Genomic DNA, 25708 nt, shown 5'->3' on the forward strand with positions numbered 1-25708 from the left:
CAAGGAAGGCCTTCAGAGAGACCCAAGGGAAAGCTAAAACCAGCAGCAAGAGCCTCCCCTGACTGTCCAACTCTTTTACTGAAATTTTACATGGCACTGCCAAGGCTTTGAAAGTATTGATTTACTGAAGCATTTCACAATACTTCAAGGCCACTCACTCTGCAAGCCAGAAACACATAGTTAATCTGTAGTGGATAAGATGAGAGAAAGCACAGCTCTAATGAAATAAAGCTCCAATTGCAAGATGCCAAGGAATGCACCAAACAGCATACATCATCCCAAACCCTGCACCAATTTTCTGCTGCAACACAGCCCATTAATAGAACCATGGTTGTGCATTTTGGTGCATTTCACTTCGGTACGGGAGGACAAAGATGTCATAACCAAGAAGGATTTCGCTGTTAAACTTTATCAATCCTAATCTACTCTTAATGTTGCATTCAGATAAGAGCATAGGGGTATCTTTTAGACTTTGCTTTCCCATGCAGCTTTCAGATACTCAAAGACAACCTTTGGCTTTCCTCAGCCGTATTCCTGCAGCTCAGCTGTTCTGAGTACAGCAGTGCTGGGCTGATCAGCATTTTGACATGCAGTGCAGCACAGCTCCCCTGCTGTACTGTGCTATCAGATGCTGCCTGGGCCACTACTTGTATTAGACCATAAAAGTAGTTCATTGATAGCAGGGTTTTCTTGCCTTGATTAAACTGCTTCCAAAGCCTCCTGGATGGGAGAAATATCCCTCCTGCTATGGTTAGGCCTGTGTCACTCAGTAAGAAATCGATACAAGAGGGGACACTGGTATAAGTGTTGGGCTGTGCTAAGCTCTGCCTAGACTAGGAAGCCTCCATGCAGATAGAGGTTTCTTCTCATAAGAGATGAGCTACTTTTATAATACTCCTTTTGCGATTTTTTTTTTTTAACCTGACACAGTGTTGAATACTAATTAGTCAGGAAACTGATTACCAGCACAATTATATCCATTACTGATTTCAGAAGGTCAGTGTCTAAGTCTTTATCAACCATTCAATATTTACTTCCGTTACCTTAACTATTAAACCCTAACCAAGTACATTTTGGGGATCTTTGGCAGCCCAGCGATTACAGTGCTCTCTATGTGCCAGTCATCTGTCCGTGTTTTACATCACAAGCCACAAAGTGTCATTTCTCTGCCACTCAGCCCTGACGAGTCTGGAGAACACCAGCAGACAGCGGACAAAGCATTGCCACAGCACAGCCAGGTCTTCAGATGTTCGGAGTTTCAGGAAGCACCCCAGAAGCTCTCAGGGACAGCAGACACCTAGTACTTCTTTCTGAAGTATTTTCACCCATTAGGATACAGACCCAAAACCACTAGGGCTCTGAATCACAAGGAAAGATGTTTACTCTTACCACCTAGCACAGAAAGGAGGGAATCATTTCATCAGTAAGCTTCCTTTGTTCATTTTAGCAGACAGACTTTAGTCCATCTTCACCTTTGATGCCTGCAACAATAGGAATCTGTAGTGATTGTAAGATATTTTTTGGGACTCAGATAGCAGATTGAAAGGTAGTCCTTTAGTTAAAGCACAAACACATCCTTGGGAGCCACGGAGGAAGTTGTCTACTACTGAAAGCTCTAAGTGAAACTGTCTCACTTCCTCTGTCCGCATGCACAAGAGGAAGTTAATACTCGCCTACGTTACAAGGAAAAAAAAAATGTTTGGGCTATAAATTCAGATCTCCATTTCCCTCCTCATTTAGCTCAAGACCAAACATGGGACTGAAGGCAGCTTGTCCCAGCGCAGGGATTCCTGGGGAAGCTGCCAGCACTTTTTCATCTGATGGCCAAGGTGATGAGAGCGTCACTTTGTCAGAACAAAAGGCAGCAAGTAGGCACAGCTTGACTGATCGATCGGCTCGGTTCCAACTCACTTAGAGCATTTGGTGGAGATGAGCTCTCCCCATCCCCACCCCTGACTCTTTTCCCCTTGCCATGGCTGCTGTGGAGCACTCCTATTGCAGTTGTGCCATGGCTGCTGAGGGATGCAGACCGCATCTTCGCTGCAGCAGTGCTGCATCGCTGCCGGAGGACTCGCCAGTCTCTGTGACAGAGGCTTACAGAGGGGCATTAAATCGTATTTTATCCCCACAGCTGCTCGGGGATAGCAGCAGCGAGGTAATTGCATTAGCTAGTAATGCCATTTACTCAAGCCTCACAGCAAGTCAGCAGTGTTAAGGCACTTCCCTGCCCCACTCAAGCAGCACACCTGTGAGCCATACACTGGACCTGATTTCTATGGCTTAAAAGCCACAGTTAAAAAAGGAAAGCAGACAAGCAATAGAAACAGGAGCTTTTAGCAGGCAGTGTTACTCTAATGCTCTTTCACCTTGGAGTGTCTCAGCTTTATTTGATTATAAGCTCTTTAGGAGCCAAGCTCTCCAGGCAGGACACCAGAGCAGTGAGGCCTTTGGGAACATCACCTGCCCTCACTGCAACGGGGCTCCTGGGAGCAGCGCTAGAGCAGCCCTCCAGCCTCTCAGCATAGCTTTGATTAATATCAAACATTTCCATCCAAACTTCTTCTTAAAGCAGAATTTGGGGATTTCTCTTTCTCAGGGATATCCAAGGATTTAAGTCAGCACGTTTAATCACACACCAGCTCCAAGAGCAAGTGCAGCGCCAGGACTCGTGAAGCAGGGAAGTCACTGACCTGCCCCTGTAGCCATAACAAACCTCTTTTTTCTTACTCTTTCCCACACCAGTTAGGGAACTGCTGTTATGATTTTTACCTTAAATCTGGTTTTCCAGAAGCCAGTTTAATTTTATTTTCTAATAAGAACCCCAGCTGCTATACAACTGTTCTTTATTGCTTTACAGCAGCAGTTAACCGCCTTTCTCAAAATCATAGGATCTCGATGGTCCAGAACTTCTGAGCTTTCCTGAAGCTTAGCACCCCCAGCCCAAAGGGGGATGAAGCTGCATCAGGCTCTGCAGCAGCATGACCAAGCAGGGCTTCTGGCTTGGGAAGAAGAACCGATGGAGGATAAAGCATCCACAGAAATTACTCAATCATTTATAGCCATATCAGTAGGTCAGCAGCAGTAGGCATCTTTGCAGAAGTTAATCAATGGGGCAAATTTCAAGTCTATTTCCAGATGACAGCACCAGGTTTACAAAGCTTTACAAAGCAGTACCCACGCCACGCTAGACCAGGTTTGCTTCTCTGCATCTTGAAACTGGCCTGTGAACACAACACCAAAAGGCAAAGTCCCAGTATATCAAACTCTCATTTTAAATTATTTCCCCTGCTCCTAAATAAAAAGCCACTTTCAAATGCTATACCAAAACACAGCCTTTACCTATAGCACATAGGTATGACCTTCTCAACTAAAAGGCCACTCCTTTCAGCTTAATGGTTCCTCCTCCACAACACCTCCTTCCCTACAGAACTGTTATTTGCTTGTACAACATCCGGCTCCTTAATACTTCATCCCTTGCTAACAACCTTTTATTCCTTTATTGGCATCACATGTCTCAGCTGTCACACTGGACCTACTTCCCTTCAAGGAGCATGCAGCTGAGCACATCTGAAAAGGCACTGACAAAAGCACACTTTTTCTGACAAAAGTACATTCTGATCCAAACCATCATCCTGATAAAATCTTCCTTGCCCCAAATTATGAGATGTTAGAGCTCCTTAACGAAACAGCTGAGATATTTTTAATGTGGTCAAAAAACCTATTTTATCTTGCCCTCCAGCTCAGAAATAGCTTCGCCATTTTTTTTTTTCAGATTTAAAAAAAAAAAAAGTGGCTGTATAAAGCAGACCCCCCATATACAATTTCAGCTTCAATACTTAAAGTTTGTCATCATGTAACTAGTTAGAGACAGGGTCTCTCAACAGAGGATGTTAAACAACTGTCACTACTCCCAACTTCCAGCTCTATCTATAATAACAGGCTCAAGTGACCAAGGCCTCAGCTGTTCATCTCATTCAGTGTGCCAGAAACATGCAGCAGGGAGATTTGCACTTCAATCATTTCTGCCAGAGTACGTAGCAACCCCTCTTTATTCTTCCAGGGCAGAAAGCAGACTGTAAAGGGGACTCCCATTTGCCTCTTCCCACCATCTGCTATACCCAGGTTCAGATTAGCTTCTGCAAGCTAAGTAAGCTTTGTCATCAGGCCATCGATGGGTTAAACACACAGCTATGGGATATAGCACTGATTCCCCTAAGCTTCTTGCTAAATGCTCCGTGTAGTAACATTGCACAAAGTGGTAAGGGGAGATCTCTGGAGCTGGATTATTTTGTCTAGCTGGCTCTTTTGGATGAGTTATTTACCCCCTCACCAAGTTTAATTTGTGAAATTTCACCACTTGAGTTATGCCTGTGATCCACCCTCTGCTGGGTTTCAGAAATAGGGCCACTGCTAGAGGCATTCAGGCTCTACCCAGCCCAAAGCTGCATCAGTGATGTGGAGGGAATCATAAAGCAATACGCAACATGAAGCAGGGCAGGCTGCTGTCTCCCTCATCCACAATTCGGACCTGCATCTTACAGACAAACCTAGGTGCTAACTCTGTCACTCCAACACCTTTGCAATACTATAAAGGGTCTTTATGGGATCGGGCATGCATGCAGAAGGATGGACAAACCTCCAGAACACGATGATAAAGAAGGCTATGGCACCAAGAAGTTATAATGTAAGCATAATTCAGAGTTGTATCACAAATAGAAAGCAAGGTTTGCCTTATATGTAACACAATTGCCAGATTGTTGGCCTGAGCAGCAACATATTCAAGATCTGTTCTCAGTTCTGCCAATGTGACTATGTTTCCCCACCTGTAAATTAGTTGTGGTAAAGTGTGTCTACTTGCATAACATAATTTGAGACCTTTGAGTGAAAAAGGCAATAGGAAAATTTGTGTGCTCAGTGGAGCCAACTAGGGAAATGATCCCTAGAACATCATTCACCCACGTGAATCTGAAGACAACAGCTGAGCTCCAGTGCAAGCTTTGCATTGCACCAGGACAGTTTATAAGAGCTCTCTGCTGTGTGACCCATCGGATGGGGCATTTCACAGAATCATTAATCATAGAATCATTAGGGTTGGGAAAGACTTCCAAGAGCATCGAGTTTGCAGAGTTTTGCTCCTCTTCGCTTGCCTCTCCTCCTTCCCAAAACCTGATGTGTCCAAAAGCACGGCCAAGCTGAGCTGCAATGTACCCCAGGAGGTCCACAACAGACTTTGTTTGTTCAGAAAACACGGGACTGGAGGTGTGGGTGCACTTGTGGTTAGAAGGAGGGACACTGCAGTCACGAGCGTTTCAGGACACAAAGTAATGTAGTCTTTAGGTAAACATGTGTTTGGCAGTGTGTCCAGGTGGCCAAGAAGGCCAACGGCACAGTGGCTGGTATCAGGAATAGTTCAGCCAACAAGAGTAGGGAGGTGATCGTCCCCCTGTACTCAGTTCTGGTGAGGCTGCACCTTGAGTACTGTGTTCAGCTTTGGGCCCCTCACTACAAGAAGGACATTGAGGCCCTGGAGCGTGTCCAGAGAAGGGCTACGAGGCTGATGAAGGGCCTGGGACACAAGTCCTGTGAGGAGTGGCTGAGGGCACTGGGGGCGTTTGGTCTGGAGAAGTGGAGGCTCAGGGCAGACCTCATTGCTCCCTGCAACTGCCTGAAAGGAAGGTGTGGGGAGCTGGGGGTCGGCCTCTTCTCACAGGTAACTAGTGATAGGACTAGAGGGAATGGCCTCAAGTTGCAGCAGGGGAGGTTTAGGTTAGAAACGAGGAGACATTTCTTCTCAGAAAGAGCAGTCAGGCGTTGGGACGGGTTGCCCAGGGAGGTGGTGGAGTCACCGAACCTGGGGGTGTCCAAGGAAAGGTTGGACGTGGTGTTTGGGGATATGGTTTAGTGGGTGACAGGGGTTGTAGGGTGATGGTTGGACCAGATGATCTTGGAGGCCTTTTCTAACCTTAATGACTTTAGGATTCTATTGTATGAAATCCAGATACATGTAGGTATGCATACGCATGTAACTAGACCGGCCAGCACAACTGGAGAAAACAGAGGAGTTTTCCTTTGGTTCCTGAGGCTCCTGCCCTCAGTAAAAGCCCTGGTCTCAGGGTGCATCAGGAACCTCTCCAGGGATCGCCTGCACCCCCAAGACCCTCTCTAGGCCCCCAACCCCCCCCCCCCGCACCCCGACCCCTCTCGGCGCCACGATTTCCCTCCCTCCCTCGCGATACAACGCGGCGAGAGCGTCCGCCAACCACAAGCTCCGGGGGCGGCCCCGAGGCGGGGCGCTGTGCCGGGCCCGCCCGCAGCCGCTTTGCCGCCGCCGCCGCCGCGCCCCGTTCGCTGCCCGGGTGGGGGGCGGGAGGTGAGTGAGGGGCGGCCCCGGGGGGGCGGCCCCGGCGGGGGGGGGGGGCGGCAACAGGCGGCGCTCGCTGGGCTTCCCCGGGCACCGGGGGGGCCTCGGTGTTGCTACCGGGTTGGATCCACCCTCCGGTACCGGAGGGAGCCCTCCGCTGGCTAGGGGGTGGGCTGCGAGCCTGGCTCCGACGCCCCCCCCCCCCCCCCCCGTGTCCCTCTCCCCCTCAGTGTAACCCCTCCGGACTCAGGGTTGTGGATGTGGGGTGCCCCAAAAAGCACGGGGGTGACAGCGGGGGACGAGCCTGGGGCTGGCAGCGGGGTTGTAGGGTCACTGGGTGGACTGGAGACCCCCCCGTGGGGCTCGGGGTGCCCGTGCCCCCGTACCCCAGGGTCTCACATCCCCGGGGGGAGCACCCCGGTGCTGCCCCCCATAACCACTACCACCGTCAGGTCCCCGGTAAGGTGCCGAGGAGGTCCCCAGATTTGGCTGTGCATCTCTTGTTATTTTTTTTTTTTATAAGGGGTGGAGGGGGGGGGGGCGTGCAGCAGGACCAAAAAAAGAGCTTTTCCCCTTTTCCGTGCAGCAGGGGCTGAAAGTTGCTCCTGGCCAGCTGCAGGGGATGCCCTGGGTGAAGCTCTCCCCGTGTTTGGTAGGAACGGGGAAAGCTGATGGAGTTCTCTTTGGTTGGGAAACTTGTAAAGAATAATCCTTTTTAATAGGAATCCTGGTGATTAGGGGCTATAAGAGCGGCAAACAAACAGCCCTGGCTTTGCTGTGCTTCTCCTGGGCACTCTGTTTTGCAACTGGGAGCGTTGTGAAACCAGTTTCGAGTTGGCTTGGAAATGCGTGTGACTGTAGCTGAGTTTGCCAGCAAGCCGCTTGGCTAATTCACTCATTTCCTTGGTTAGGTGGAAAAGAACGGCCCGCCCAAATCCTTCCCTGCCCTGGGAGGCTCCTGCTCTCAGCTGGGGTCTCTGCAGCATCCTGGTACCTGCAGCCCCCCCGTGCCCAGCAGGCAGCGTGCCCAACCTCCCGGGTTCCTGGAACAAAGGTTGCTTAAGCAAGTGTAAATATTACCTTATTATGCTGAGAAAGTGTCATCTGCGCCGTAGTGCCACAGTGGGGGAAAGAAAACCAAACCTGTGCTTGAGATGATAATTATTTCTAGTGCGGGTAAAACTTGGGAGCCCCGCTGCTGCTCCTGTGCAATTGCCAGTGCTTTTTTCTGGGTTTGGTAAGTGGGTACTTGGAGGTTAAATAAAGTAAGGAGGCAGGGAGGGGAGGCAGACACAGCAGAGGGCTGGGCAGAGATGAGCATTACATTGACCAGCTGCAATATGGAGCTTTGCAGTGGATCCTGGAGTCTCCTGAGAGGGTGATGTGCCCTGTGGGAGCACCAAGGCCCTCTCACCCAACAGCAGGGCAGGGCGAGCTGCAGGTGTGCTCAGGTGTTGTGGCATCATCCCTATCCCCGTGCAGGAAAAGGGGAAGGAAAAGGCAGGGAGCACCAGTGCAAACCAACCTTTAAGAGCTGCAGCACGCGAGTGCTATCCTGCTGCCCTAGGGGGCTCATTAAAACCACCCCCTGCTCACTGTAGGCTTGGGAAGCTGGGGACTGGGGTCGGGGCTGCTGCGAGGGACATGCACCAGGGTCTTGGTGGCCAAACTCCATCGCGGAGCTGCGCTGACGTGTGTGGCAGAGGAGTCAGGAGTTGCCACAAAGCGCCCATGTTTTGCCTGCTCGCAAACAGCAGCCAGAACTTTTAGCACAGGCAGTATGGATGGGCCGAGAGCCGGGATGTTGCTGGCACAGGCAGTCATTTTTTCTCTGCTGTTATTTGGTCTTTCCTCTCATTTACAGAAAGGGAACAACCTGCCTTATCTTGGTTGCAAAATCTTGCTCACCTGACCATTGATCAGCGACTCTGCAGTGTGCTCAGTCACAGGAGAAGAGAGATCTGAACCCAGGGGGCTGTGAAGAAGACAACTTTCCAGCTACTTTTGCCTCTGCAGCTTTTGTAAAGCTTCTGTGTTACTTAGGTGAGTGCTGGGGAGAGAAATGTATGAGTTACTACAACCAGTTCAAGCTGCAGGTAGGGAGAGATGTTCAGGAGTTCCTTGTTTTTAGTTATCTTCATCCTTTAGCTGGTTTAGATTCACTGTTGATGATGGAGTAGTGACTTTTTGGGAGCTTTCCAGTGGGAGAACCAGTCAGAGCTCAGGCAGCAACCTTTCTCCGTTCTAGAGATTCTGGATTATTTTTCGTGATCTAAGATCTTTGTCCTGTTTCTAGATATAAGAACCAGGTGTGTTATTACTCTTAAAAACAGCCTTCTTTCAGATTAGCGAAACAAGGCTAAATAAGAACAAGGAGAGGGTTTTTTTGGCTAAGGAGACCAGCTGTTGCTGGCTGCAGCAGTGAGTGGGTGCCCCCACGCTCTCCTCACTGATGGAAAGCTGCAGTCGGCAGAGCACAAGCCCCGCATTGTCTCCTGGCCGCGTACACAACCATCATGAGACAGCATCTCGACTGGCTTATGTCTGGATTTGATTTTAAGGACTAAACTTCTTCTTCCCCTGTGTTGTTTTATCAGACCATTTGTCTCCCGGTAGCTTGTTAGAACCTAATTCAGCTGTGTTCATGAGAGTGGTGGTGCACACGAGTCATTAAAGTGCAGTGTATTAAAGAAGAGCCTGTGAGCTGAAACTGCCAGTGGTCGTGCTTGTCTCTGAGCTGCTGTGACAATATTGACATGAAGCAGTGCCAAGACAGCATAATACCACTTGAGCAAAGTCCCAAACGGGAGGTTGCTGAAAGCAGCAGCCTGAATTTGCCAGCACGTGTTCGATTGTAGCCAGCTCTGAAATTTGCATTAAAATGGATTTCAGTTTCACAATCTAAAGACATTGACATCCCCTCATTAACTCAGCCTTGGGAGCAATTCCTGTGCTACTGAAAGACCTTACGCGAGCTGTCTTCCAGTTCCTGGTTTGCACAAGGCAGCTGCAGTCTTCTCCAGAAAGTGAAGCCCTAGTTCCTACCATGACTCAAATCATGGAGGGTAGAGGGATCGTGGTTGGATGGAGGATCCAGGCAGAAATCTCAGGTTTGAGTCATGGCAGAGCAGGCACCTTGGGCTGTGTTTTGCAGTGTTACTACATGGATTGACAGATTTTCTTTCTTAATCCTGCCTTCTGTAGTGTTCCTGGGTCTGCCTCCTCTCTCCCAAGATGCTGAGAAGAGTCCTGTGTACCATGTTGTTCATGGGAGCCTTGCCATCACCAGCTGAGATGTCCCAGGGCCACATCTCCGTGGTCTTGCTGGGAGCCACAGGTGACTTGGCCAAGAAGTATTTGTGGCAGGGCCTATTCCAGCTCTACATGGACCAAGTGAGCAGTGGCCACAGCTTCACTTTCCACGGGGCTGCACTGACAGCTCTGGAACCAGGGCAGAAGCTGATGTTTGACGTGCTGAAGAAGCTGGCCTGTCCCCGAGATGAGGCTCCAGACAGGTGTGCTGTGCTGAAGGACCAATTCTTGAAGCTGAGCCAATACCACCAGCTGAAGACCGCCGAGAACTATACTGTGCTCAACAGGGAGATTGAGGTGCTGCTTCGCCAGGAGGGCCTGAAGGAGGCTGGAAGAATCTTCTACTTCTCGGTACCACCGTTTGCCTACACGGAGATCGCCCGCCACATCAACAGCAGCTGCAGACCCCCTCCGGGCGCCTGGCTGCGTGTGGTGCTGGAGAAACCTTTTGGCCATGACCTGGAGTCGGCCCAGCAGCTGGCCGCAGAGCTGACGAGCTTCTTCAGGGAAGAGGAGATGTACCGGGTGGACCACTACCTGGGCAAGCAGGTAAGCAGCTTGCAGTGCGCAGCCTCCTGCCAGGTTGAGGGACTCGGTGGCTGGGAGAACGCTGGGTGTCAGCCCTGCATCTGATGCAGGTGTTGTTCCCAAATTCGGGCAGTGCTCCTGGTTATGTCCCAAGCCTCCACTTGCTTACGGGGCCCTTGTGCTGTTCATGCCCTGTGCTGTGCTGGTGTCCGTCCTCTTGCAGAGCAGGGGAGATGTGCAGCTGGACCTTCTCCTGCTGGTGACGAGGGTCCCCTCTCTCGAGGGAAGCCAGGGTGTAGGGGTGAGTGGTGTGCTTGCACGAGGGAGAGGTGCAGATTCATCTGGTCTTCCTGCCAAGGTCAGGGGTCTGATTTTGCTGAATAAGCAATGCCCTTTCCCTTTCACCGTTCTCCCCTTTCATTACACGCAGGCCTTTCTGCTAGCAGTGGCTTCTAGAAGCGGTTTTCAATGTGATACGATACAGAGCTGATGAGAAGTTAGATTTGTGGGATGCTGGGGAGAAGGTTTCCTCCTGCCCTGCACTGCAGGCAGGGTGTGGGGCCTGGCTGCTGCAGGGGCAGCTCGGGACATGCAGCAGCTGCATTGTCCCAGAGGGAATGCATTCAAGGACGTGCCATCCTTGCCTTAGAGCAATGTAATACCACATTTTGAGAGCAGCCTGTTCCAGCCATGGCACCGTGGCCAGGTTTTACACAGAAAGGTGCATGTCCAGCTGTAAGGAGAGCGTCTCTGCCAAGAGGGGGGGATTTCTTCCTTGCCTTTTTTCCCTCCCCAAAAGCAGATGGCTTTAATAGTGTAAGCATCCGATCTGATCTGTTTAAGCACTTCAGAGCTGTATGTTAATCCCAGGACGGTCTGACTCAGACCTTTGTCTTTTGAGGGTCATAAACTAAGTGCCTTGTAGTTTGCATTTCAGCCTTTTTCATATGAAACCTCAAAGTGCTTCAGCAAGGCCTTTAATGTACAGTCAGTGGAGACTCCACTGTGTATCATAACGGGCTCTTGCAGATTTTTCTCTTCTCTTACCCACTCTGCTCTCTGCTATGTGGCATGCCTGCTAGCACTCCAGTGTGGCCACTCACTGGCCACATCCCAGTGCTGGAGCGGGAAGTGAGGAGAAGATACCATAGAAATATGGTGAGTTTTTTCTTGGATCTTTTGAACTTTCCCTTCACAGGCTGTAGCCCATATCCTGCCTTTTCGAGACCAGAACCAGCAGTTTCTGGATCCAATCTGGAACCGACATCATGTGGAAAGAGTGGAGATTGTCCTGAAGGAGACTGTGGATGCTAAAGGTTGGTGAAGCAAGTGTACAGAACTGGGGTGAATAGGTGAGAGGGAGAACTGGCAGGCTTAGTAATTATGAGGAAGTGGCCCTTGAGCCGGTGCTGGTGTGGAAACAAAAAAGTGCAGGTGGATGGTATGCTGCTCCCTGGCAATGGAGAGGGACTGTCTTATGCTTCCCATGCTGGGTACTGAATCACCTTCCAGGTAGTGTTACTGCTTCCAAGAAAAGATTCCCATTGGATTCAACTGGGAGTGGGGGTAGAAGCCCCACCTTTTTCTGCTATAGAGCTTTGGAGGCATTTCGTTAAGCTTTTTGAAGTTCAGAGATGCCAGGTCTTGGTAAGAGGCACTGCATTTGGAGTTGATGCAGTCTAAGGCCACCTCGCTTCAGTGCTGTGACAATCTGGCCATTTTATTGGAGTCCCCTTTTTATTCCTGTCCTGTTAGCTACCAAGCTTGCAATGAGTATACATTGCGGTATTCTTTGGAAGATGCTCTTGTATCTTTTGCTTGGACGTTACTCAAACTGGCCAGTCAGTGTCTGTCCAGGTACCCAGGTGAGTCTGTGTTGGCCAGTTTCATTCCCTTCCTCTCAGTACTAAAAGCCTTGCAGAGAGAAAAATCCAAGCCCAGAGCTGCTAGCATGGGTCTCCTGCTGAAGGGCACGGCTGCAATCTCTCCCTGCAATGCTGCAGCATCCGCTCTGCAGTGCTCAGCATAAAGCACTTGGGCTGGACTGCCACCCGCAGCAGTTCTCGGGATGTCAGGCGCCCTCAGTTCTGCAACATCAGGGCTGCTGCTCCACTCCCTTAACCTCCTCTTCTCCCTCCCTCCCACTCCCGCCCCCAGCTACCACAAACTCAATTAATGCAATTTTACCAAGCTTTTTGTAATTCTTGGTTTGGCAGCCCAGACCTCAGCTGGACCTGATTTTGGGAGAGGGAGTTACTGCAGAGAGGTCTGGGGAGAACGGTGCTGTCTGCGCATGATCCCAGCTGCTCCCTGTGCCCTCCCCTCTCTGAAAAACTTTGTCATTTTTCATTTGACATCTTCCTTCCCCTGTGCGGCTTCAGCTGCAGCCTGGCTCCCAGCAAGTCTGCAGCATTGATTACACTAATGAATGTGCCTTTGGATTAGAGCAAAGGAGATAAATGTATCAATCAATAGGGGAAGCCTACGGCCATGATGTAGTCTGCAGTGTGCAGCCTGCTGCTGCTGGACTACGGAAAGGCATCTGTTTGAGTCACTTTCTTAATAAGTGGATTGTCCACCTCCCACACACACACCCCTGCGTGAGAAGTCAGGCAAGCAGAGCAGCAGGGCTCTGTGCACAAAATTTTGTCTCTCAAGGGCATGGCCCAGCCAGAGCCTCCCAAGGACAGAAAACTGGGGGAAAAGAGGCAGAGAAGAGCAGTGCTTGCTGCCGGGGCTAAGTGTTGATTTTAGGAGCAGAGACATTTCAGAAGCCCTTCTGGAGGGAGGGGAGAGGCTTGATAGGTTCACAATAACCGTTGGGCCAGGAGAAGGGAAGAGCAGTGCAAACCAATTTGGTCTTCTTGGCACATGCGTTACACAAGCAGAAGACAGGGCTGCAAGGACACCACATCAGTTTATCAGTCTCTCACCTCCTCTTTGTCTGCAGGCCGCACCAGCTTCTACGAGCAGTACGGAGTCATTCGGGATGTGCTGCAGAACCACCTCACCGAGGCCCTGATGTTTCTGACCATGGAGCTCCCAGCCAACCTGAGCAGGACCGAAGAAGTCTTGCGGTGCAAGCTGCAGGCCCTCCGGTCCTTGCAGGGCCTGGAGAAACACAGTGCTGTGTTAGGTCAGTATCAGGCATATGCCAGCCACGTGCAGGAGGAACTGAAGAAGGGACAGGACTATGTCAGCACAACACCAACCTTCGCAGGTGAGATTTTGGGTCTGGGCCCTGGTGAGGGGGAGTAGTCTACAGCCAAGGAGAGCAGGAGATGGGAGTCCTCACGCCGTGATGCTGGACGTCAGTGCTGACACAGGGATGTTTCCAGGCATCCATCAGCACGGTAGCTGGGAGCTGTAACAAAATAATACTGGTGTCATGTCTGGTAATTAATGATCCTATAGATGGAAAGCGTTGCATAAGATTTAAGCCCCATTATTCTTGCTAAGGCCTGTGCACTATTTTCAGGAGTGGCCTGTAAACTCCTTCACCTTTTCATAAAGTTGAGTTGCTCTCTGTATCTGGAGGATAAAGCATGGGGAGTTCTCTGTGGTTGATAGATGACAAGGCGATCTCTGGCTCTGCTGTGTTTTCTGAACATCAAAGGTTTTGTCTGAATGATATTCATGCTTAGAAACTGGTTTCTTACGAGAAGAAAGGCGGTTAAGCAAGCAGGATACCTGGGAGGAAGCACAGCAGGGTAGCTAAAGAGCAGTTAGTCCTGTGCTGTCATGAAAGAGCAAAATGTGGAGCAAGAGACACAGCGAATGTCAAGATTTCTAAAGAACGAGAGTGATGGCTAGATGACAGTTCCCCTCAAGTCTGCTTGCTGTTCAGGCTCCAGGTTGAATTTGGTAGCCGAGATCACTTTGTCGTTTCAGGTGTGCTCGTTCAGAGTGACAGCCTGCGTTGGGAAGGGGTCCCTTTCCTCCTCACTTCTGGAAAAGCCCTGGATGAACGGGTAGGTTACGTCCGTGTTCTCTTCAAGAACCGGGCCTACTGCACACAGAGCGAGACGCTGCGGGATGCAGGGCACAGCCAGTGTAAAGCCAAGCAGATCATCTTCTACATTGGACATGGCGCACTCAACACCCCTGCAGTGCTTGTGAGCAGGAACCTTTTCAGGCCTGTCATGCCAAAAAGCAGTTGGAGAGAAGTTGTGGGTCAGCCAGACCTGCATGTTTTTGGACAACCGCTGTCTGATTACTACGTGTACAGCCCTGTGAAGGAGAGAGATGCTTATTCTGTCCTTATTTCCAACATATACCATGGCAGGAAGGACTTCTTCATCACCACTGAGAACTTGCTGGCCTCCTGGGCCTTCTGGACACCGCTGCTCAACAGCATTTCTCACCAGCCCCCACGCCTCTACCCTGGTGGGGTGGAGAACCAGAACCTCTTGGACTTTGAAATGGTGAGCGGGGAGCTGGCGTTCACAGCAGCAGAGCCGGTGGAACTGCTGAACCCTGACAGGTCGATGCCAAGTGATTTCAAGACAATCCAGTCCAAATTTCGGCAAAGCCCCCTGGTGTCAGCGTGGTCCGAGGACCTGATTTCCCAGCTGGCTTCTGATGTTGAGAAGGCAGCAAACAGGGCTGTGGCAGGCTCTGGGCAGTTCCACCTGGCCCTGTCCGGTGGCTCAAGCCCCGTGGCCCTATTCCAGCGGCTGGCAAGACACCATTATGCCTTCCCGTGGAGGCACACCCACATCTGGCTGGTGGATGAGCGATGCGTCCCGCTCACTGACCCGGAGTCCAACTTCTTCAGCCTGCACAACCACCTCCTGCAGAGCATCAGGGTGCCCTACTTCAACGTCCACCCCATGCCCGTGCACCTGAACCAGCGGCTCTGCGTGGAAGAGGATGGAGGCACGGAGCTGTATGCCAAGGAGATCGCGGCCCTGGTGGCCAATTCCAGCTTTGACCTGGTGCTGCTGGGGCTGGGCACTGACGGGCACACCGCCTCGCTCTTCCCGGACTCTGAAAACGGCCTGGAAGGGACTCGGGCCGTGGTGCTGACCGAAAGCCCCGTCAAACCTCACCAAAGGATGAGCTTCAGCCTATTCCTCATCAACAAGGCCAGGCAGGTGTTCGTGCTGGTTGTGGGGAAGGGCAAGCACGATATCACCACCCAGATCAGCAGGGTGGGCCGTCAGCCAAGGAAGTGGCCTATCTCAGGTGTCAGCCCCAGCTCTGGCCAGCTGGTGTGGTATGTGGATTATGAAGCTCTGCTTGGGTGATGTCCTCCGTGTCCCTCCTCCCTCGTCTGCCTGGATTTTCCTACACAATGTCCATGTTTTCCTGTTACCAGCAGCAGCTTCATCTCTGACGGGCTCCTGTAACCTTCTGGGAAACGGGTGGCCTGTGGTGCCTCTGACACTTGAGCTCGGCTCAGTGTGCAGAGCTAAGCAGGAGCCCAGGCAGCATTGCTGGCTCTGCCAGACTCTGACTGTGGCTTTGGACATGTTACCTCACCTTGAAGTGCCTCAGTTTCCCCTCTCAGGACTTTATGGTTATTAACATTGAACTACCTCGCAGGCACAATGGGAGACTTGTTAAATTAAGTACCTGCCATTTTTTTTTCTTGTTTTTTGATTCTCAGGTTTGAAGACAGTAATGACATCTCTGTCCTCTGCCCAGCTCTGCCTGGGACACTCATGGCCTCGGCAAAATGAGTCTCATGTGCACGTGGGTCTGCAGTCTTGTCCGTGCAGCCTGTCGTGGTGTCAGCCAGCCACTGGCCTTGGCTGGGCTCTCTTGGAGCTTTTGTGGCTTGTGGCCCCTAAAAGCTGACACCAATTTGTGAGCTCGTTGTAGTCCTGGGTCTTCACCAATTGCCAAGCAGCAGGGGCTGAGTCTATACACAGTAATTTGCTGCTTTCCTTAAGTGGATAGCTGGTATCATGGGGGATGGAGAAGGAAACCACACTGCTTTTAGGCTGTTAGAATAATGGGGGCAGGCTGAGGAACGTGGCAGTTCACAAAGCTGTTAGTTGCCTGCAGTGCAATAATTACTGAGGGAAAAGCTTGTTGTTCAGGGTAGTTGTTTGTGTTTAGCCAGCAAAGGAATGGTCTTTTCCTTAATTGTCCTCTGTTTCATTCTCTGAAACAATTTTTCTCTGTCCACAGAATTGAAGCTTGCAGTGCCATTCAGAGGCTTATAAAATTTCTGTGGGAAGCAGCTTTAAAAACTACCCATATGTCCCTTGTTACAGCACACATTAAGGTAGTTACGGTGTTTGGGGATGGTGGTCTTGGGGTTTCAGCTCAAGGACGCTGACTTACAAGGAGAGGGAATTTTCTCCGAACATCTATTTTGGGCACACGGAGCTAACATGCTGCATCTCTGTGTAGACAGGACAAGGTTAAGTGATTATAGAAATGTGTAGTGCAGCTGCTCATGGGAAGGAGGGTTGGAGACATCCCGTCCTACCTAGAGACCCTGCTCTTTTCGTCCTAATTTTTACTTTCCCAGAATGCTGCCACAAACAAAGGCTGTCTCTACTTTCATGATATACCCAAGTACTCCGTGACCTTCTCTAATGGGTAAGTTGCTGAAGCATGCCAGAGTGCAGCTTGTAGAAAGGAAATCAAGATGGGAGGACGTGGGCTGATGATCCATGTGGAGGCTTGGAGACAAACCTGCTCACACGGAGTGGCCCCACGAAGAAGCTGGAGCTTGGATGTGGTCCTGGCTCCCAGCAGTGAGGATGCGGCATAGGAGCAGAGGCCACTTCCAAAGGGATCTTCGCCTTCCTCCTGTGAATGCTGGATCTGCTTCCACAGAGAAGGAGCTGCTGGATGGGTTGGGGGTGACTCAGGGACTGAGATGCTGACACGAGGTGGCGCCCCGACCCCAAGGAGCAGCAGTAAGCTGTGTGGTCTGGGGTGGCGCCAGGCCTGGCCGCCCTTCCAGGCCCCTGAGGTAAAGTAGGGTCCTCAGGAGCTGGGCCTGCGGGCCTGGTGACCCTTCATGGACCTGCAAGTCTGCAGGATGGGGAAGGAAGGGGACTTTGCTTTAGACAGCTGGGCATTGGCCTCAAATCCCCCACACAGGGGATCTGCTGAATCCTAGTGATGAGGATGCAAATCAAGGTGCAAATAGCTGCTGTGGCCTGGCAGCACATGAAGCAAGGCGGACAGGTCCATCCAACCTGTGCTCCTCCCAGGTTCTCAAGTCCTTGCCTTTCAGTTTAGTGCAGAGAAATCAGAATTTTTATTCGCTACTAATTGCGCAGATAAAAGTGCAGTGAGCAAGCCCCAGAGAGCCTGCTACTTGTCAGCAGTCCCTAGGAAAGCAGGGCCAGGGAGATACAAGCTGACAGAAGCTACGGGCAGCAGGAAAAGGCCAGGTTCTCAGGGACTAGCTGCGATTTCTGGCAGCCCCCAGCCCCACAAGGTTCAGATGGTCTAGCAAAACTGCATTTTGCATGCTGTATCTGACTAAGCTGAGCTGAGTTGCACTGATGCACATCGCTTTGCATGGGAAGAAATGGGACTTGTGGTGGTGTAGCTGCCGCAAAAGCTCACATAGAGAAGAGGCACGAGTGCCTGAACCGGTCTGGTCTGGCAGACGGGGACAGTTGGTTATCCATTTTTACGTGTGTGCTTATGAATAAGTTCATTGCTGCCTGTTTCTCAGTTGCAGGCAGGCTTAATTACCAGCACAAACACCCAAGGGTGAAAATAAATAGCAGGGGAAGAAGGTGGCATGGGAAAGCAGGAGGAAGGCGAGCACTGCAGGCTCCTTGGAGCAGGACTTGCTGGATAAGTGGAGTCTGGAATAAGAGCACGTGCCTGAGGAGTTAACTGCAATAACTCTTCTGGAATAACTCTTTTTGTAGACGAGTGCTAGCAGACACTGGCTCCAAAATATACCACAGTGGCTGAAACAGCTGTGCAGAGGAAGATGTTTTAGGTCTGGTATGTCCATAAATTTAAACAGCATTTTTCTTCTTTAAACAAAAGTAGCCATGTAAACTTCAATCTGGTTCTTGGGTGTTTGGGGTGAGGGAACAAGTTTTAAGGAAAAACTGACCTACGTGAGAATAAGCTTATTGTTACACGTGACAGCTTGTTCCTACCTTACAGATAACTGTGGCATTGGTATTTTCTTGTTTCTGCACACTATTTTTAATAATTGTCCAGCACCTTTTGAAATAAACACTTTTTTTTTTTTTAGAAGGGGGTTATTTGCACTCTTAAATAAGCTTTTTCTTTTTTCCTCAGAGAGCAGCTGTTCTTTACAGCAAAAAAAAGGGTTCGTTTGGGGAGTCTCTAATAGATCACCCCCAAATTCATCCTGGATTTTATGAAAACCCAGTTAAAACGTACGTGTTTTCCTCATTGAACATAGCTGACTGGGTTGTTTGTATTTTTCTAGCACTGTATATTTATTCTTTTTTCCTCAGACATTCCTTTTAAACTCTTTAATACTTAGCACTTGCCAAATGAGAAATAACTATTTTGTAATGTATAAAAATTGTGACTGGTACAGGGAGAGACTGCGGATGGGAAGAAGGGTGAAATTATTAACAAATCTGTTGGAGAAGAATGGTAGAAATCCACTGGGCTGTAGGCCAGGGAAGCAGTGCTATTTTTATTTTCTAAAAGCTATTAATAGGAGATGTGCACCTTCTTGAGAGCTTGAGTATTAACCTTTCTTTGCAGAAGCAAGTCCATGGAGTAACTACTTATTGTTTGTTTCCCATAAGTGATTATTGATAACAAATTTATTTTATTTTTTTTGAAATGGCAAATAATTTCTTCATTGCATTCCTGTAATTCAATGGTGTGATATTTACTGTTTTACAGAAAACTAACACTGGAATTCACTTTTTCTCACTTTTATAAATTGAGCTGTAAAATCTTATTTTTCCATGAGTAAATTTTGTGATTCCTTTTGTTTTGTGTAATGAATAGAGAATTATATTTATAAAAATATTTTTTAACAATAGTGTGTTGTAATTTCTTTCAAAGATTGGTGGTTATTCTGTGGGTTTGTTCCCCCCCGCTTCCTTTGGGTGAGTGAAGCTCTAGGGGTACAAAGATGACCATGTTGAATTTTCTGTAGTTTAAAACCAGGAGCCTAAAATGTTCATTCGTATTGGTCACTGAGTCTTTTTGGTGTGTGCATCACCTGAACACCAGGGCTTTTCAGAGCAGCCAAAGCCCTTTCCAGGTGGAATCGCCCAGCACAATGCTGGGTGCTGGAATGGCCGCCCTGAGGGCGCCTTGGGGAAGTCTCTGTTGCATTTCCGTAGATACTATCACCGTAGTACAGAGCTGCTTAATAACATAAACCTTGTAAAGCCATAGTTTTAACTAATCGACTCAAGATTTGCCAGCTGCAGTGATGCTGCTGAACTCCAGCACGATGCTGGCGTCACAGGCGGGGCCACGTCTCCTGTTTGGCCAGATCCATCCCACTCCCCAGGGAAAGGAAATCTCACCTGGCGCCACCCCGACACAAAACATGCGGGCACAGTGTGTGCCCTGGGCAAGGGAAGCTAGCAATTCTGTCCCACTGCCCTGGGGCAGTAGGTGAGGCGTCATTCCCCTTCCCTGACAAGAGGATTTAAATGAGATGTTTTCCTGCTGATGCACAAAGGCTCCTTCCTCCGACTGCATTTGAAATGTGCTGCTGTTTGCAGACTCCTGTGGGTTTTCAGTGGAGTCTCTGGGCTGCTAACGTAGCAGGATTTCTGAAGCACCAAGCCATGGGGGTGTTTTCATTGTCCAAATCCTCTCCGGTGCTCTCAGGGATATCTGGGTGCATTGCTATGGCATATGCATGGTGCTGCGAGATGTTCTTAGGGAGTGATGATGAACTGCCTAAGCAGCCCATGCATTTGGAGATGATGTGCAGGTGAGGAGGCTTACCAGTCATGTCATAGGGCTGTGACAATGTTTTCCTACCCAGGTCAGAAATGTTTTAATTCTAGTTTAGAGAAAGTTTTGTTCTAGTTCAGAGATCCGTGCACGTCACTGAAGAGAGAGACTCACAGAGCAGTTACAGCATCACTGAATCCTCCCCAGACAGAGTGAGCAGGGGCAGGGGTTTTAATGCTTTTCAAAACAAAATTTTTGGTGCTGTGCTTGACTTCTCCTTTGGCCGCAGTTAAAGGCAACCCTTAGAAGGATTTGTGCCTGCCTTAGCAGGGACTTGTTTTATTGCCTTCCTTACACCAAACAGGTGACCTTAAAAGGGGCAGTAAGGGAGATGGTGGGGAGTGAAAAACAGTACATTTCAGGAGGCAGAGCAATCCTGAGGCAAGCTGCCTTGTGAGATGTCTGTGGGTAATGTGAATCGATGCAGCTCGCTCCAGCCGATCCCCTGCAGAGGGCTGGCACGCCGTCCTGTAGCAATGCAGCACTGGGCTCTCCCGCGAGCATCGCTGCAGACTGCACCCGGCCGTGCCCTCACGCTGCTCCCTGCGGCGGGACACGCTGGCTCTGTTTGACAAATTGCTCTACCGAGAGGAATTTCCCGCAGAAACTATGTCCTGGTGGCGCTCCGAGCAGACATCGCCTCATTTTTTCCTTAAACAGGGCTCCCTTTTTGTATAGGCATCTCCTTATCCACAAAACAATCTGGGGCTTGTGTGAATGGTGTTTGGCTCTGAGCGGTGTTGCTGAAATGAGACCTGCGCACACAGAGACAAACTGTCGAGCAGGTTCTCTTCGGTGGATCCCAGCCTATTTTTAACAGGGTTCGGGCAATTTTTTTTTGTACATTGCTTTTCTTACATCGGGCGTATTTTACGAGCTGACGCAGTACTGTGTGCTTGAAGATTTGGGGAAGCTCCCCCCTGCTGCCTGCAGAAAGGAAAAGGATTGTGAGATGGAGGGGATGTGGGAGGTCAGATTTATGTCCCTTGCTGAGCCAGGGGCCATGGACATGGGGGACTGGGGCTGCAGCTGGCACCACGCAGCTTACCTTCCCTGAAGGAGGGAAACGTGGGGTCAGATGCTAGGGAAAAGGGCAGCAGGCACGCAGGGAGAGGGAGGAAATACGAGGACGAGCCCCAGTGCTCTCAGTCTGCCTGGGGCGTGCGCATCCCACCTGGGATTGTGCCTGCGGAATGGAGCTGATGTTAAGCAGCTTGAGCTGGGTAAAACAAAAAGCAAAAAGGAAGGAAAAACCGTAGGTGACTAGGATTCTCGTGACTGCGTGGCTCCCGCCTGGTCCCGCTGGTCCACGGTTGGCAGCGGGGAGCCGCCGCGGGCAGCGCTCTGCCCTGACTCACTGCGGGTGAGTCACCTCGCTTGCCCGAGTTCCCCTTCCCTCTCGCTGTGCAGCAGTAGTAAATCAGCTGCCCCGTGGGGATACGAGATGTTTGGAAGAGGCTGGAGGAAGGCTGCTGGAGGAACGGAGAGCTGACAGGGTCCCTGTTGTGCGTGTCGAGTCACTTTCATCAAATAATATCAGGCAGGGTACTTGCCAGGGAGCAGCAGCAGTCAAAATCTTTTCAGCACGAAGCCAGGGCCTGTCCTCATCGCTATTATCTGCTGCAAGCAGATGCTGCCTGGCATCGCCTTTCCCAACAGCAGCATGACCGAAGCGTCTGACAAACAAACCACCCACATGCTGCAGTGTTTTGACTTGCAGGAGGATATTTCTGTGGATGCTTTTCTTGAGCTTCCCTCTGGAAGCATGTAGGTGTTGGAAAAAAAAAAAAAAAAAAGAAGGGTGCTTTGGAGGTAAGCGTGCCAGCAGCAGAGGGTGCTGCTCACTCAGGCTGCGGAGCTGCAGGCACTGGGGCTCCAGCCCTGGAGCTGCTGCAGGGCACAAGCACCCAGAGGAGACCTCTGAGCTGGGGCACAGCCAGCTCTGGCAGCCTGCTCACCCCCCAAGCTGCTCCACAGCTCCTGCTCCTCTCTTATCCCAGGTGCTTCCAGTTTTGGTTTGTGGCTCCCTTTCTTTTCCCCATCAAATTGGCCAGGCACTAATTTTTCTGCTTCCCTGCTCCCACTGGCTTCTTGTGCACGGGCTCTGGCCGTGCGCTCGGCCTCCCACATGCAGGAGGCTGCAGCGCAATAAGCAGAAGGAGCGCTATGCTGTGCCCTTTTTACTGCTAGCAGCTGTGTCAGCCCATGAAGTTCCTGTGACTTTGGGAGCGAGCTCGGGGCACGTGTTCTCATTAAGAGGTAGAGCCACGTCTGTAGGACAGGTACCCCAGAGCCAGGCAGCCAGCTGCTGTTGTAAGGGTTGCTCCAAAAAAAACTGGAGATTTGGAGAACTGGGATGTTTGCAGAGCATCTTCTGCAGCCAAGTGCTCCAGAGCGGTACGTATCCTGTTCTTTAAGGCAGGCACTTCGCACCCAGCACCCTGCGCTGAAGCGGAAAGGCAGAGGGGCAGTGACAGGAGACATCACAGCAGGCCCCTGCTCACCCAGTGAACGTGAAACACTGCAGGCTTTCTGCAAAATACCTGGATTCTGGTTTGTTTTTGAGAAAGGGTTTCCTTTCTTTCCACAGCCTCATTTATTTGTGTTATAGTGGGCAAAGTGTTGTGTTGACTGAGATATGCACTCACAAGAAGAGATTAATGAAAAGGAAGATAACTTTTTTTTTTTCTTCTGTAAAAGGGCCCCTTGGGGATGCCTCTTTTTCCCTCCTCCATCCCACTCTTTTACTCCTTTTTCCACCGCACTGAGCCATCTTCCAGCTGAGGAGGGCCCGTTGATCGTCATCTCAGCAGGCTTGGCAGGATTTCTACCTCATGGGGTTGCTGTTTTCACAGTCTCCTCTGTTCTGCAGCACACTGGGTTACTTTGGCTTTGTTGCTGTACATTACAGACACTCATTGTTCCCTATCTGTCACATTGTCTCCCTTAATTCCCACAGGCAGAGCCTGCATGCAGCACGTACATGTTTCCGGGCAGTGTTTAGTCTCTCTCTGTCTCTCCAGGGCACAGAAAGCTGCATATTTGCTGCCTGCCTGTCTTTATACTCACCCCAAAATGCAAAGCAATTGGATCCCCTTTTTTTGATGCAGTTTGCCAGCCTGCTGCTGCAAGGTTAATATCAGTCAGGCATAAAGCATGCCTACAAAGCCCGCACCAGCCCGGGTCTGTGTTCTTAAGAAGGATTTTGATGCTTAACTTCAGACCTTCAAAGGGTTCCCTTTACTGGGAGGCGGATGCTCGCCCACTTCCAGACCCCATGGCTAACCTACGACACTGAAGGCTGAGCACCAAAAAGGAGACACGCCAAGTCATGTCTTCCCCCCACCTCCCCTTTAAATAATCTTAGCATAAATTCACAGGGATGAGAGCTGGGAAAGTCTCTTCTAATCCAGACTACATCCCCAGTTAGTTTTCCAAACAGGCTTAGAGGGATTCCATTTGCAGGCCATAAACACCAGCGTTTGTCAGCTACCCCCCTCCGCCACTGTTTGCACTGCTGTTTGAAACATAGAGGGTATTCAAAGCAAGCACGCGAAGATTAGCAATTCCTGCTTCTTAAGGAAGCAGGAGTCAAATATTAAGGAAATAAAGGGAGACAAGATTCTGCAGGAGCTGTGATCTCATCTGGCCAGGAGCCACCACATAGCTGAAAAGTTCTGCTTCAGCACTTGTCACATCTGGTTTCCTCCGACCTCCCTGCTGCCGTTATCCCCCCTTCACCACCCTACCTACCCTTCCTTCTTTAAAGGACAGGGATCTCTGTTAGGGCAGGAAACCTTTGCACAAGCGAATGTAAGACTGTGAGATAGCCCTCAGACAAAGATCAAGCTGGCAGTAGCAAGGTGCTCGGGGAGGGGTAATGCCCCTTTGGGGTCATCTGCCCCGCATCATAAAATAGCACGTCAGCTCTTCTTGCCAGCAGTCAGGGGACATCCTCACTTGCTGAGGGTAAAGCCGCAGTGTGGGCTGTCAAATCTGACTCTTTTCGGTGCCGAGATGTGTTTCAAACAAGATTTCTTGGAAAGCCACCTTCTCCTTTGATTTGTCCACAGGATTTACGTGATGCTGGTGCTAACAGGCTGTACTTCCACAGTGATTCAGCGGAGTGGACACAGCAGCTTTGGGTAAACTAAAACTGGCTTCTATTTACAGGATGGGTCAATAAAGGATCCGTGCAGCCATATGGCACTTGTAAACCTGCTGTTTTGCCAAGCTTCGATGTGGTTGCCTCAGTATGAACGGGAGATGAACTTAAGCAGTGTTAGCTGTGGAACAAAATACGCTGTTGCCATGGGTTTGTTCTCATGCGCTTGTGTCCATAATTGGAAGTCACATAAAGAAAAGAGGATAAGATAATCCTGAGCAAAGCAGCACTCACCGCCTTGGAAGTGACAAGATGATTGCTTCTCGTGGGAGAGGAGCTGCAGACTCACCTGGAAGGGCAGCTTAGTTTTTCTCCCCTTGGTTTAACATTCCTCTTGGGAAAAGGGCCTAAATTGCTGCAATATTTCCTTTTCAGGCTCGCTCTGGTGTCTGGAGGAGGCTGTCTGCCGAGGCCTGGATGGGTTAACGGGTATTACAAAACCAGCCCGAGTCCCAGGAGAGCTGTCTCCCATTCCTTAGGCTGTCACAGGTCCCCTGCCTGTGACCTTGGACAAGTCGCCTCTCAGTTCGAAAACAATAATACTCCTCTACTTGCGAGGGATGTAATGTGCTCTTGGCAAGATAAGTGAGTGCATAATGCACCACATTTTTTTTCTGAAGATATTTAAAGAAGTTTCACATGGAGTGCAGAGCCATACTGTAATCTCACAGTTGGAAAAAGCAATTGTCCGAGGTCACTGAAAGCCAGTGGACTAAGCAGAACGGGCCCGGCCCTGCCATGCCTGTCCCTTTTTGGTTGATACTGGCCTATGTTTTATGGGCAGCTTTAATAATTTAAGCCTTAGATGCCTTAGAAGACCTTGCTTTTCGTGCAACACTGAGATACTTTTGCCCTTTGAAAAACGCTTGGACACCCAAAATCACTAGTTGGTTTTTTTTTTTGACATTTCAAACACAAGACTCGCTGTCTGTGAGGAAGAGGTGGAGTGAAATCACATTGTGCCTTTTCCAGCTCATCTGATCCCGATCTCTTCCTGCAGAAGAAATGTATGACAGCTCATAGATCCTTCCTTTTTGTCCTGAGTAGCCCTGTATGGATTTAGCTGAACATAATTGTTCCCACCTCAGCTACTACGAGAAGCTGGCCCAGATTTTAGCTCTTTCAGGCTTCTTTCTCTCCACCCTGAACACGGAAAGGTTAGGGGAGCCAACAACCCGGCTGAAGGAATCATGTCACACCTAATGCTTTTCTCCTCGCTCTCCGCTTTTCCTTCTGCCTTGGCAGGGGCCTAACCTTTCTTACCTCGCTTTCACCATTCGGGCCTCGAGAAACCGATACGCGTGGTGCTGGGAGGCAGCTAGCGCCGCTGCGGTGGAGTCAGCGCAGCAGCTGAATTCACAGGCAGACTACAGCCTGCTGAGTTTCCTGTACAGTTCTCAGACCTCATTAACATCTTTCTTGGACTCAGTGATGACATGTCT

The 25708-nt window shown here is 50.1% G+C and overlaps 1 protein-coding gene across 3 annotated transcripts; it reads left to right on the forward strand.

The window, feature by feature from the left end:
- The first annotated feature begins 6276 nt into the window (after positions 1-6276).
- H6PD (hexose-6-phosphate dehydrogenase/glucose 1-dehydrogenase) lies at positions 6277-15784 on the forward strand. Of its 3 annotated transcripts, none has more exons than XM_040533631.1 (6): positions 6277-6370; positions 8226-8404; positions 9566-10222; positions 11400-11517; positions 13152-13421; positions 14093-15784. In XM_040533631.1, the coding sequence occupies exons 3-6, from the start codon at positions 9596-9598 to the stop codon at positions 15448-15450; spliced, it is 2373 nt and encodes a 790-aa protein (XP_040389565.1). In that variant the 5' UTR covers positions 6277-6370; positions 8226-8404; positions 9566-9595; the 3' UTR covers positions 15451-15784. The 3 variants fall into 3 exon arrangements, with proteins under 3 accessions (XP_040389565.1, XP_040389566.1, XP_040389564.1); XM_040533632.1 differs by lacking the exon at positions 6277-6370 and adding an exon at positions 6912-7415 and having other exon boundaries at positions 9596-10222; XM_040533630.1 differs by lacking the exon at positions 6277-6370 and adding an exon at positions 6913-7415.
- Positions 15785-25708: the final 9924 nt, after the last annotated feature.

Source organism: Cygnus olor, chromosome 21 (genome assembly GCF_009769625.2).
Source record: "Cygnus olor isolate bCygOlo1 chromosome 21, bCygOlo1.pri.v2, whole genome shotgun sequence".
NCBI classification, from domain to species: Eukaryota; Metazoa; Chordata; class Aves; order Anseriformes; family Anatidae; genus Cygnus; species Cygnus olor.

Bases quoted from the DNA above. Each gene is read 5' to 3' on its own strand.
- H6PD (XM_040533631.1), top strand. From the start codon at position 9,596: ATGCTGAGAAGAGTCCTGTGTACCATGTTGTTCATGGGAGCCTTGCCA. The intron at 10,223-11,399 runs GTAAGCAGCTTG...TTCCCTTCACAG, and splicing joins ACCACTACCTGGGCAAGCAG to GCTGTAGCCCATATCCTGCC. The intron at 11,518-13,151 runs GTTGGTGAAGCA...CTTTGTCTGCAG, and splicing joins GGAGACTGTGGATGCTAAAG to GCCGCACCAGCTTCTACGAG.